The sequence below is a fragment of the Desmodus rotundus genome, chromosome 2 (genome assembly GCF_022682495.2).
Source record: "Desmodus rotundus isolate HL8 chromosome 2, HLdesRot8A.1, whole genome shotgun sequence".
Classification (NCBI taxonomy): domain Eukaryota; kingdom Metazoa; phylum Chordata; class Mammalia; order Chiroptera; family Phyllostomidae; genus Desmodus; species Desmodus rotundus.
The window spans coordinates 104248900-104262625 of NC_071388.1; the positions used below are offsets into that span (position 1 = coordinate 104248900).

General features: G+C 37.4%; 2 protein-coding genes across 2 annotated transcripts in view; one reads left to right on the forward strand and one right to left on the reverse strand.

Annotated features, from left to right (window-relative positions):
- Positions 1 to 5335, reverse strand: CEP19 (centrosomal protein 19). The gene is made up of 3 exons (XM_024578052.4): positions 5183 to 5335; positions 1906 to 2102; positions 1 to 1581 (listed from the first exon to the last, which is right to left on the reverse strand). Exons 2-3 carry the CDS (start codon positions 2033 to 2035, stop codon positions 1223 to 1225), a joined length of 489 nt encoding a protein of 162 aa, XP_024433820.2. The 5' UTR covers positions 2036 to 2102; positions 5183 to 5335; the 3' UTR covers positions 1 to 1222.
- Positions 5202 to 13726, forward strand: part of PIGX (phosphatidylinositol glycan anchor biosynthesis class X) — a 25505-nt gene continuing 16980 nt past the window's right edge. Inside the window, exons 1-3 of the mRNA XM_053919401.1 lie at positions 5202 to 5435; positions 5537 to 5735; positions 8381 to 8444. Coding sequence (XP_053775376.1) covers positions 5202 to 5435; positions 5537 to 5735; positions 8381 to 8444 — 497 coding nt within the window. The remainder of the gene's footprint in view (positions 5436 to 5536; positions 5736 to 8380; positions 8445 to 13726) is intronic.

Genomic DNA, 13726 nt, shown 5'->3' on the forward strand with positions numbered 1-13726 from the left:
TTTGCATTGTTTGTAACAGTGAAAGGGGAAAACAATCTAAAGTCAACTTTTAAAATATATCATCTACATCTATACACTAAAATACGATGCAGATATAAAAGAATCTCCAATTCTGAAAATTCTTTTGCCACCTTTGGCAAATATACATATGAGTCGTGACTGTCTTAAGTCCCTGGTGGTGTCACTATAAGAATGATCCCTTTAATGGGGGCTTTTAATGGTAAAGAGAGTAGAAACAGACAGATAGAAACAATGACTAGTTTTTACAGCTTTATTTAATAAGTATTAATTTCCTTGCAGAAAACACAGGATTTCTACTGATCAAATAATAATAATATAGTAAGATGAAAGATCTATACACATATAATCTTGTTCAACAAAAATCTTCTTTGTACATGCAAATTCATGAACAAGTCCAAACTGGCAGGACCTATTGTTCATTTATTATGGGTAGAGTTCCCATTTTACAAACAAACCTCTTACTTATGGAAAGAGGTTCAGGCTTTCAGAATGTCTTTGGTTTATATTTCCTGATACCAGAAGGGCAGAATCCACCTGCTGTCCATCAAATGACATGGACTTGCAGCTATAGGGCATTATGCAGCGTTACTCTTCTATTCCAGAATTAAATACTTATAAAACAGAGTTAAATATATATAAAGACATAATGTATACAGGATAATCCCCTGGTAATCATACACACCCTCCAATCTTATCAAATTATAATTTGCTTATTGTACCCTTTTCCTCTTTTTCCTCCCAGTTTCTCTCATCTGGAATCCTATATAAGCTTCTATTCAAATACTAACACTTCAAGAGCCAGGCAAAGTCCCATCTTGGCACTAAAGGACCAAATCTTCCCTGACTATTCTGCTCTACAGTAATCTAGGCTCTGACCCTTTTTTGTCTTTATCAATCATTAGGCCTTAATCTTTTTGCTGCCTAATACTGTTAATTAGCTTTTCACAAGTTTTTGACATATCTTCCAATTAGATTGTGAGCTCCTTAAAGTCAGATTCCTATGTTGTTTTTTCTATATTCCTCATGCCTGTGTAGGTACATAGTAGATTTTCTACATGTCTTGGTTTTGAAAAGTCACATGGTCAATGCAAATATGACCCAACATGTACATTTAGTATTCTTTACAGATTTTTCTAGAACTGATCTACATTCTCTGTATAAACACGGAGTTTCTGTTAGCCCAATAAATGTTTTTTGGGGATCAGAACTCATCTGCTGACTCTGTGTCCCAGCCACAGGACTGCAGTTCATCCTGTGGAAACTCAACTTCAATGTCATAAACAAAATTTGGATCATCCTTCTTCTTCTGATTTTTCTCAAAAAGTTCATCCATGATGCTCTTCCTTTTGGCAAGTTCCTTGTCATCTAGTTTGTTCAGGTCTTCCTCAGGATCAATAGTTGTTTCCCGTCGAATCTGTTCCATTGTTTCTGCCAAACTCTGTCCCCATAAGTAACCTCGTAAAAAACTGAATAACTTCTCTAGCTGTCTCAGGGACACCTGTTCCAAGTAACTCTTGTGTCGTGGATTATTCTTTAATTGTTCAGCAGCTCTGTTGCAATCTAGGAGAGAAACAAAACTATATACCACACAGAACCTATATACCACAAACTATTTGGTACACTGCAAACTACTGACAGCATTATCTGCCATTATAGCCAAGTAGCCAAGTGGCTTTTTTGAGAACAAATTATTCTGCAGAACTATTCTTTTATATTGAGCTTTGAGTGTGGTAGAGAAAGGAGGGATGTATTTTTTATTTTCGTAACCTAAGAGGTCTGTTAAACTCTGAATGCCATGTCATGCCATAAAATAAGACTCAAATCATGCTTATTAAGTGATTTAGAGAATATTTAAGATAGAAGGCGTGATAAAACATGAGGTACCTGAAAACTTGGAAAAGTTTCGTACAGGCATAATGCGCTGGCGACTTTTCCCCTTCATTTCATTCTCATAGATTAATATAATAGCTGGAGGCTGGAACCTAACTCCACATTTCTTGGCAGTGCACATCATTCTCACATACACTTCAGGGTAAATCAGAGGAAATCTGATGAAAATGTGTTAGTCACATAATGACTTCCTGCAAAAAAGAAAAAAAATTACCAGAAGTGTTGGATAAATCACACTCCTCCCTATCCCTCCTCCCTAGCATATCTGGCTCTAGTCCAGATCTAGGTCAGTTCTAGAGATGCATGATTAGCCTATCAAGCTCATTATTTCAAGAGTTACCCTGAAAGTTCAGTTTGGCCCTTGGTTAGCCTTAGTCTCTTGAATCCCTGATTCATTGAGGGCTGTAGCTATAGTCGCACATGAGCTTAGAAATGCAGTTCAGTTTTGATTTCTTAGTGTACTATACTATTAACCAAAGATTGTATATGAACCCATGAGTCAGCCCAAGCACTGACTTACAGGCTCTTTTTTATTTACCAATTAAACAAGTATATACAAGCATGCTCTATAATCTTAAACATTATGTCTGGAGGGGTTCACTAGACCAAATCTGTTTACCTTGTACTTTCCCAATCATTGTATTCATAGAGTTTTTGTAATTAATTATTTTTTTAAAGATTTTATTTATTTATTTGTAGAGAGAGGGGAAGGGAGGCAGAAAGGGAGAAAAACATCAATGTGTGAAAGAAACACTGATGGGTTGCCTCTCGAATGCCCCCAAACAGGGACCTTTTCTGTAAACCAGGCAGGTGCCCTTACAAGAATCAAACCAGCCACTTTTCCCTTTGCAGGACAATGCCCAACCCACTGAGCCACACCAGTCAGGGCTGTAATTGCTTATTTAATCCTTTTTCTTCCCTTCTATTCTATCTATATTCTATATTCATGAGGGCAGGGATGATATGCACTGTTTACCACAATATCACAGTGTAATACTTGGAATAGTTGGCATTCTGTACATATTTAAATCAATATATTAAAAGAATATAGTCCCTGTACATCCTGTAAGTTTTTACAGTCTGTGTGATCAAAAAGTCAGACCTAATGCAGAATCAGCCTATACATACACATGGCAACAAAGTTTACATGAGTTTTAGTTCAACCTATTTGTCTCATTATATGATTTTTTTTTTCAGTGACAAGAGACACAACTATTTTGTAGGTTAATACTTTCTATTCCCTTTTCCCTCCTCTGCCCCCAATGCCAAAGTATACTTAATTATAGGGACTATTTTAGATGTGACTACATTATTCCCAGGAAAATTTGCAAATATCAAGGAACCTAGAAGTAAAGCAGCATAGGGTAACCATATACTCAGTTCTGTCAGTGAATCACTATAGGAACATAGTTATTTAACACATGTTCACTGCAGAAAACTGGAGGTGAAGGTGGGATGGGGTATAGGGAAGCTATCCTCGTGGCATGGTGAATGTAGCCCAGCCCCTGACTTGGAAAACCAGTAGGGAGCAAGTTGGCACACAGGAACCAAGCCCATGGATTGGTTTTCCTGTGGGGAATCAGGTCTGCATTGTACCTAAGCTGCTTTGAGGCTTGTTTTTTGCTAGAACTCCCTTACCTTGAATTGAGGCAGCAAATGTTTTTACTGCATATCTTTAAAGTAACTTCCTAAAATCTATGCTAAACCTCACAAGGATGGAGTGTAACCAGTTCAACCACTTTTCCCCTTACATGTGAAACATCCTTTTCTTGGAAGTAATTACCAACCCATTTCACTTTTGTTATCTGTAGAAGGTAACCACCTAAAGCAAACCTGTGCATAGTAAATGAGGACCATGTGGAATGTAATCTACCCAGAGAAGCAATAAAAGCCCATCCAGGCAGGGGTCGAGGACCTCTCTCTCATTTAGAGAGCGGCCATGTCATCCCTTTTTCTCCACAGGACTTCTGTAGTCTGTGTGAATTTGTTCATCGCAGCCACAACACACCGACCCCGCAGGCTGGAGTCCACATCAACAGGACGAGGAAGAAACATATAAAATAGTCACCGTTGATTCCTTCCAGTCTTTTTTCTAGACATAGTTTTATTTTTTTAACTATAGTATGTTCTTTTATATTACACATACTATTAAATTTAAACAACCTTTCAGATTTAACAACCTATGTGATTTTGTCATTAAATGTTCTACTAAAATGTGAATATTTATGATTGCCAAATTTCCTATGGATATACCAAATGTCTATTATTCACCTCTTATTGTTGGATGTAAGAATTTTGTACTTAGAAAATAAATAACATGTAAAATAATGCTTTTTCAAATTTCTGTGCTCTGCCCCTGATCTAATGCAATGATCCCACTCCACGCCCTCTTTCTTCTTATTCTGTTTAAACAAATACTAATCCCAACTCATCTCACTAAAATCTGGAACATTAGCAAACTTTCTAGGAGATTCCACTGAGCACAAATTCCACACACTCAAACAAATGGCTGTACTCATGAAGAATGTATACAATTGATACTCAATAATGTAATTTTGACTACAGACATTTTTATACTTTTAAATTTAACTTTTTTTCCTAATACTCGTATTGTCTAAAATGTAAAATAAATCTCAGACCTATAATAAATCTACAGTCCCCTGCCTTTCCCCTCTCTACAGACAACCGGTTTCAATTCTTTCAAGAGTTTCTTCCAAAATCTATCACTATAGTTCACAGTAGCATGCTTATTCTGATATTTTCAGTTTTTTCTTCTGGCATCTTTCCTCTTTGAGACATTCGCTTGTTCTGCTCCAACCTGCAATGGACACTCGCTCGGCCTACTTACAGATTCAACTCAATTCATGAAGAAAGATGGATGCTTCTTTCTAGACACTAATACTCTCCCCTTCCCGCGCCCACCCCCGGCCCCAGGGATCAGTGACTGCCAGAATCTAGCCAAGCATTCCCCACCCAGTGTCCGGATTTTGCCAATGTGTAGACAGACAATCCTCTCCCCTACTCATGTCTCTACCAGTTAAAGACTTCTTTTACCCTTACAGAAGTACAGAAAATGCATTTTTTCCGCCAGGACATCATCTAAAACCTCCGTGAAGGGGTTGTTTCCATCCAACTGCAGTGCGCTGAGAAGCACTTGACTCTACTTTGAGGCCCGGCGGACCTGGCACTGCTGGAAGAGGCCACAGCCACAGTCCTGCGGACATGGCTGTGGGATAAAACTCCCCGGCAGGAGGCCCGAATCCACAAATACCTGGAAGTGGAGGTCGATAATGACATCTAGGCGAGCCCGCTCCCCAGCCAGCATGCCCAGATCACTGTCGGGTTCGGGGCCCAATGAACCGTTCCCACAGACACAGCCCCGGTGCACTCAAAGGCGCTTGCGCCTCTCCTTGCCCCGCCCTCAACCGGAACAGCGAAGGGCGGGGCATCTAGCGAGCGAACCGAGGGTCCGGGATTGCAGCCTCTGGAGAGGCTGGGGCTCTCCGGCGCCGGGGCTGCGGGGAGTAGTGGCGGGAACTGGGGGACCGAAAGCGTGCGAGGACCAAAGGCATGCGCGCACGTAGGCTTCGGTCCCGGTCACTAACTCCTTGGCAGCGCGCTCTAGGAGCGGCGTGAAGCGTTTGCAGGCCCCTCCGTCCGCAGTCACCCAAGGCGCCCTCCTCTCCGGCGCACGTTCTTCGGCGTCCTGGCTTTCCCTGTCTTGGTCGTGGTCGTCCAAGTGGTGGCCTGGCTACTCCTCTGGGATTCGGCTGGGCTCACTTGCACAGCAGCGACCACCCTCAAAGCCGCAGCTACTGACGCGGGTAAAAGGAGGGGCGTGTGTGCGGGAATGGGGCGGAATTTGAGGGCCAAGAGGGTGGGCCGCAGCTCCGACTCCCGAGTGCTCTCCCTCAAGCGGTTTGCAAAGTTACGTCGCTGTCACTTGGCGCGCGACCTTAGAACTGTGTGGTGAGCTGGAAGAGGTTAAAAACAAAGTCCACTTATCCTCTTCTCTCTCACTTCACCCGCCCCCCGCACAGCTCTGTGTACCCTGGAGAGTCGGGCTCTGTTCTGAGGCAGGACTGGCCACTCTGTTACTAAAACCTGGTGAAGGAAGTACAGCCATGAAGCGTCTTGGGATGCCTGAAGCTCCTTATCACGAAGGGGCCAGGGAGGCCTCAGGGCCCTGTGAGGTGTGAGAATCAATCCAGAATACAGACACTGTGGGGGAGTGGGAAGAAGATTAGTTTTGTCTTACAAACATTGAAAAAAATTTTTTTCACTCATCCCAGGTGTTTATTATTTACTTTTTAAATTATATTTTATTGATTTCGCTGTCCCAGTTTTTCCCCTTTTCCCCTCTCCACCCAGCACCCCCTACTTCCTCAGGCAATCTCCCCACCCCATTGTCCATGTCCACCGGTCATGCGTGGAAGGAAGTTCTTTAGCTACTCCATTTTTTACACTCTACTGTTGGTCTAGGGTTTTTTTTTTTTGTTTTTTTTTTGTTTTTTTTTTTTGTTTTTTTTTTATCATTCCTGTCTAGGCAGGCGAGTTGATTAATTTCTCTGGGCCCCAGTACGTGGGCTGGAGTGCTGTACTAGTTGTGGTTCTAGCCCCAAGCTAAAAACATGGCCCCAACCCTCCTGGAGCTTTCATTGTGGTGGGGGAGACAGATTCCTGCAGTGCTAATTAGATAAAGTACAACTTTGATAGGGAAAGGAAAGTCCAGAAAACCACGTGAGTTTCTCCATCTGGAAAATGAGCATATTAGACTAGTGTCTGTCAATCAGTGCAGTTCTGCTTTTGTGTGTTTACATATTATGTTTCCAAACTTATATGAAGAAAAGATTATGAGGCCAAAAAAGATTTTTTAAACCACTGGACTTGGTAATATCTTTCTAGACTCTTCCCACACTGGCATTTTATAATTCAAAAGGGGTCAATTTCTAAAGGGAGTATAAACAGACCACAGTAACCAAATAAAGTAATACTTAAGTGAAAAAGTATATAAGGTGAGTTCAGATGCAAAAAATTCGTTTTGAAAATGGTACTTTTGCCTTAAAAATCAAATTGTCTAGTATTTGCTATATTGTTTATAGCAATATAAACAATAGCAAAAAGCCTTTCTACCATCTCCAAATTAATGTGATTTACTACTCTCTAGTGTATATCCCAATTTAAACCTTTAATCTGACCTTTTTTCTAATTTATATATATTTGTATTTAAAAACTCTTATTCCCTACCCCACCCCCGTCAGTGTTAAACATGATGAAGAAACATCTGGATTTGTACAAGAGGTACCCTAAGTTATTTGTTTGTAGCAAATAAGGCTTTCTTTAAAAAGCTAGGAAAATGGAAATATCGGAGTCTTTAAATGTCAGGCAAATCTGGCTTTTAATCAGTCACTTATTTGTAAGACCCAGAGCCAGTTACTGTTTATAAGCCTCCTTTGTACAAATGGCAATAATTTTGCCTGCCTACTTTGCTAGGTTGTAAAAGTTAAAACTCATCTGAAAGCCCCAAGTAGAGTATCTGTCATATAAATATTATTTAAGAAATGTTCTTTTTCCATAGTTTTTCTCTTCCTTCCCTTGTATATTTCATATGTTTTCATCTCCATGTCACTTTTCATCATGTGTATTTTCAGGAATATATCTAATGGACCCAGCAACATAATCTACAATATGGTTTTTAGTGTGTTTTAATGTTCTTTCTGTACACTGCCAGCTTTTGAAAATGGAGTAAAATTATGTAGCAAGATGCCTGTCAGAGTTGGTGATCTGATCATCAGTAATTGAGTTTTTAATTGTATGATGCTGACAATAAGTAGTGGTTTTAATGTCTGAAATCTACATGGAGTCTGTATAGTGAGATTTCTGGTTATTCTAAGTTTATAGAGGAACCCTTTGAAAAAACTCCAGTTTTTGTTTTTTTAAACCCTCCCAACATCTCCAAAAGGCATAATGTACTGTCTTTTCAGTTTTACAGGTGTAGATGGTAGAATACAGAAGTTACCAGTATGAATCTGAAACACTGGCTCTTTTTTAGCCATTATGTTCTTTTTGGTGTCCTGGGATCAGCTGAACAAAATAATATTAATAACAAATACTTACATGTAGCACTATGTGGTCAGACCTGTTCTAAGTCCTTCTACATATATTTTCTCATGACAACTAGCAGAGCAATGAACTATCTTGCCCAAAGTCACACAGCTACTAGATGACAGACTGGGATTTGAAGATAGGCAGTAACTCCAAAGTCAATGTTCTTAACCCCCATGTTATATATACTAGAAGTAGATTGATATGTAGTTCAATTTAAGTTTTAAAAGTTTTAGTTTTATTTTGAGGTTGGTTATATTTTTCCATTCAAGTAAAGCTAATTAAAACAATTATTTTCTAATTATTTAAGTATTCTTTCATTGAGTGCTTGTTTTATTAAAAAAAACTCTTTTGGTTCATATAGGCATAAGGGCCACTTGTTCTGAAATTATTTTGCGGCAAGAAGTTTTGAAAGATGGTTTCCACAGGTAAGTTGCCTACTGACTTATACTTGCATCAAACTACTGTTTCATATAATTTAGAGCAAAAAAAAATCAGTAGTTGAAAAATGGATGAACTGAAAAAATCATTTGCTTTCTTCCAGTTATAAGTGACAGATTTATTATATGTGGTTACAGTTTGAAATAATGATTAAATAACAGTGGAAGAGAAAACAAATGTTTATTATTTACCATATAGTTAGAAGTTATATATGCAATATCCTATTTAATATTCACAATGGTAGTGAGATGGATGATACCTTTCTAACTTTTCAGATGAGGTAACTAGGGCTCAGAGAATTTAAACAACTTGGTAGTGGGTAGGGTGGTAGAGCCAGATCTGGCTCCAATTTAGGACTACCATACTCCAAAGCTATATTCACAAGTAGTGCTAAGATATTATACCACCCTAAATCACTATTTGTGATTTTCAAGACTTGGTCCCAGATGACCAGGCTGTTTCCAAAATACAAATTATCCTCAAAAATTAATATTTACCAGTATTGAAGGTATTTAAAAGACTGGTAAAAAGTTGTAGAAACTGCTCCCTAAGAAAATCTCCCAAATTTTAAAGCTTCTCAAGGTGATTACTTTGAAATGATTCTCAGGTATTTGATTTAAAAATTCTGATACATTTGTTTATTAATCCTCACCCAAGGATATGTTTATTGATTTTAGGAAGAAAGAATGGGAAGGAATATCAACGTGAGAAACATCAATTGGTTGCCTCCTATATACCAGGGATTGAACCTATAACCTTTTGGTATAGGGGACGATGCAACAACCTACTGAGCCACCCAACAAGGGCCTGATAATATATTTATTTTTAAAATCACTTCATTTATAACTCACCTTAAACTAAAATATCTCACTCTCCTCTTCAAAGTTGGCCTACATGTGAATGACTACATATGTAGGAGGTATCATAGAAAGAATTTGGGGGTTTTTTGATTTTTGTTGTTTTCTTTTTAACTCAGATTTGGGCTCAAAATGTAGCTCTGTTATTTAGTATCTGCATGGCGTTAATCAAGTTACTTAAGTTTTACTACCTTATCAGTAACACTGGATAACGATAGTAGTTCCACGTTAGGGTTGTGAGAACTAAATCAGAGAATATATGGAAAGCCCTTTAATATGGTGCTTATCACATAGTACACACCTAGGAAAGGCTAGGTATTATTAATACTGAGATAGGTGATCAAGCAAGGCAGTACAGTTTCAGTCAAAGAGGAGCTATGACTATAAAGTAATAAACCTGACTTTGGGAGAGAAGTTGCTTCTGAAGGGAGTATTTTGACAGAGTTCCTGGCACATTATACACAATGTCAAGATAATTGTGCCAAGTGTACAGCTTCTCTCTTTAAAGTAATTGGGATGTATTCTCAAGAGGATCAGGAGATAATAAGTAACATAAAGATGACAGTGTAATCATAAATGATTCTCATAAGGAAGAAAAAAGTGCCTGGAGAGGCTATTGTGAGGGCAGAAGTAGGTGTTCAGTCATAGGTATTGCAGATAAAATGCAGGACATAAAACCAAATATGAAAAGAGCTTCAGAAACTAGAAATCTGTTATTTGATGCCTTCAGAATATACTAGTAATCATTATTTTAAAAAAAGGCTTTTTAGTTATGTGTGGAGCATGTATAGTCTTGCTGCTAGGGTGGATGAGGAAACATTAACAGATTAAAGAAAGTAAAATTTAATAGGTCCTCTTATTTCTATCTTCTTGGTCAAGAAGAATTCCACTTTAGAAAGGGTCAAACAAGCATTGGTAGTAGGAAACTGAAGTGCAGAATGTGTCAGGGAAGTATACAAAAGGACCTTACTACTATAAATGAGTGTAGGGTCTCCCCTCTCTGATGAACTATATCTCATTTCAGTGGGATAACTTGCTTAAATGATTGCTGAACTTCTGTTTATAATCTTTGGATAATCTGGAAGTTAGCTGATGTAGGTTCTGGGCAAAATTCTATACCAGATTATTAAAAGGATGGTTTGTGCACACAGGAGGAAGTGAAAGTCTCTGGGAATTAGCACGAATTTATTAAAAACTTAATTCTTTATAGAGCTACTAGATAGGTAGATCAGAGAAATGCTGGAGCATTTCCATATAACTTTTGGAATCGACTTGTAGATTTCATCAAAAAGCTTCGTGAAATTTTGTTTGGGATTCTGTTGAAACTCTAAATTAATTTGTAGAGAACTGATTGCGAACATTGAGTGTTCCAGTGCATGAATATGGCATCTTCATTTATTTAGGTTTTATCAGTTTAATCTTAACGATATTGTAACTTTCAGAGTCTGTATTTTACACATATTTTGTTAAATGTATCCCTAAATATTTCATGTTTTTTGATGTAAAATTTTCATTTCTGCTTGTTTGTTGCTAATAATAAAAATACAATTGATTTTTATATGGTGTTATGGTACCCTGATTCCTTATGAAATCACTTATCAATGCCTATAGCTTTTTTGTAGACTCCTCGGGCTGTTCTACATAGATGATCATGGGTTTGCAAATAAGGATAATCTGTACACTTTTTTTTATCTTTTTGTGCCCTTTTTTACCTGGCTAGGATCTCTAATACGACATTGAATTTAAGTGTTGCTATTTTATCCAGTCTGTCAATCTCTACATTCTAATTGGAGCGATCAGATCATTTACTTTTAGTAAATATTGGTTTGGTTGGGTTGGCTGAAATTTATCCATCTGGCTACTTATTTTCTATTCCATCCATCTAGTCTTTTTTTATCTTGCCTTAGTTTGGATAAAGTATTTTTTAAGCATATCATTTTATCTCCATTTTTGGCTTATTGTATTTCTTTTTTTTTTTAATGGTTGCTTTAGGGTTTACAGGGTACATTTTTAACTTAACCACAGTCTACTTTCAAGTAGTATTATTTTACACCATGAATAATGTATGACTCTTACATTAAAATAGTTCATTTCCTTCTCCTTTCCTTTATGCTATTGTTGACATACATTTGTTAGCTTCACATTTTACTTATGTTGTAAACCCCACCATATATTGTTATTATTTTTGTTTTGAAAAGTCCTATTACATTATTATTTATTTTAATTCTGGTAAATGCTCATAATATAAAATATACCATCTCAAACTTTTAAAATTGTACACTTCAGTGGAATTAGGAACATTTACACTGTTGTGTTACCATCACCACCATCCATCTACAGAACTCTTCACTGAGCAAAACTGACACTCTATACCTCTTAAACATCAATTCTCTGTTCTCCCTTTTTCCCAGCCTCTGGCTACCACCATTGTACTTTCTATCTCTATGAATTTGACTATTCTAGGTACCCCATATAGGTGGAATTATACAGTACTTGTGACTGGATTATTTCACATAGCATAATGTCCTCAAGTTGCATTTATATTAATTTTTTGTGGAATTGTCATATTTTTTTCAGTAGTGGCTGCACCATTTCACATTGCCATCAACAATGCACAAGGGTTTCAGTTTCTCTATCAATCATATTTTAAAGCAATTTAAAAATGAGAAAAATGTTTTATGTTCACTCACACATTACCATTTGCTCTTCTGTCTTTCTTGTAGATTCGAGTTTCCATCTGATTTCCTTTTTCTGCCTGAAGAACTTCCTTTACCATTTATTGCAGTGACATATTCTGTTAGTTTGTGTTTGTCTTAATCTTTACTTTTAAAGGATTTACCTCCTGGATATATAATTCTAAATCGACAGCTTTTTTTCTTTCAATACTTTACATACATTGTTCCATTGTCCTCTGTTGTGTTCTCATGTTTGTTACTCTCTACATAATGTTCCTTTTTTCTCTGATTGCTTAAAAAAAAATTTCTTTCGGTGACTGGATGATAATATGTCTTGGTATGGGGTATTTTGTGTGGGTGTTTATTCCGCTTGGTATTTGTTAAGCTTCTTGGATTTACTAACTTAAAGTTTTCATGAAAATCAGAAAATTTTCAGCCATTATATCATCTTCAAATTTTCTTCATTATGTTCTGTTTTCTGTCTCTGTCTCTCTCTCTCTTTTGATATTCTTCACTTGAGATTGTTGAAAGATCACCAAAACTGTTTCTTTTACCCCCATTCTTCTTTGCTCAGAATGCTTCAGTTTGTATAGTTTCTGTTGTTGTGTCTGCAAGACACTGATCTTTTCTTCTGCAGTGTCTAATTGTTTTTAATCATATCTGGATAGATTTTATTTCAGAAATTGTCTTTTTCATCTCTCGAAGTTGCATTTAGTTCTATATATATTTCTTCACTTTTCATAATGTTCATGTTTTTCTTTAGATCCCTGAACATGTTAGGTATATTTATAATGACTTAATGTCCTCTGGTAATTTTGTCACTCTGTCATTTCTACTTCTGTTTCTTTGAATGATTTTTTTCTTCATTATTGGTCTCATTTCCCTGCTTCTGAGCATATTTAGTAACTTGATTAGATACTGAATATTGTAGATATAAATGTTTTTGAGTGTGTGGATTTTATCTTCTTTTAAAGGAGGTAGCCGTTTCATTAGCAGTTTTTCTTAAGGTATTATTTTAAACATTTTATTTATTTATTTTTAGAGAGAAGGGAAGGGAGAGAGAAAGAAAGGAGAAGAAACATGGATGTGAGAGAGAAGCATAGATCAGTTGCTTCTCATACACACGCTGACTGAGAACTGAACCCACAACCTAGACGTGTGCTCCAACCAGGAATCGAACCAGCAGCAGCCCTTTGCTTTGTGGAACAATGCCCAACCAACTGAGCCACATTGGTCAGTGCTGTTAGCAGTTTTAAGTTACTTGTTTATAAACTTGATCCTTTTAACCTTTTTTTGTATGGGTCTAAAGTTACAAATGGCCATTCATAACCGCAAGGCTAATTTATCTACTAAGGCTTTACCCTATGGGATTTCAAGTGAAAGCTTTGGTTGGGATCCCCATTGGGATTTCTTTGCTTTGGGGGTTGGAATGGAAATATCTCCCTACCTTGTGTAAAATTTTAGAATTTCTCATCTTTTGCTTCCTTGGTCATCCTTTGCCCGTCTTGTGGAGTTATACCTTACACATGCGTATCTTAATATTCCACAAAAACTCAAGGGGACTCCCTGGTTCATATTTCTAAGCTCTTCCTACACAGTTTCAGTGCTTCTGGAGCTTAGTGCTATGACTTCGAGCCATTTCAGCTTTCCTTTAACTTTTATATCTATTTTCTCACCTAAGCAAAACTGTCATGGTGTGCTTTGGATCTCATTTCTTGTGTTTGGTCCAAATGTGCC

Bases quoted from the DNA above. Each gene is read 5' to 3' on its own strand.
- CEP19 (XM_024578052.4), bottom strand. From the start codon at position 2,035: ATGATGTGCACTGCCAAGAAATGTGGAGTTAGGTTCCAGCCTCCAGCT. The intron at 1,582-1,905 runs GTACCTCATGTT...TTTCTCTCCTAG, and splicing joins AAACTTTTCCAAGTTTTCAG to ATTGCAACAGAGCTGCTGAA.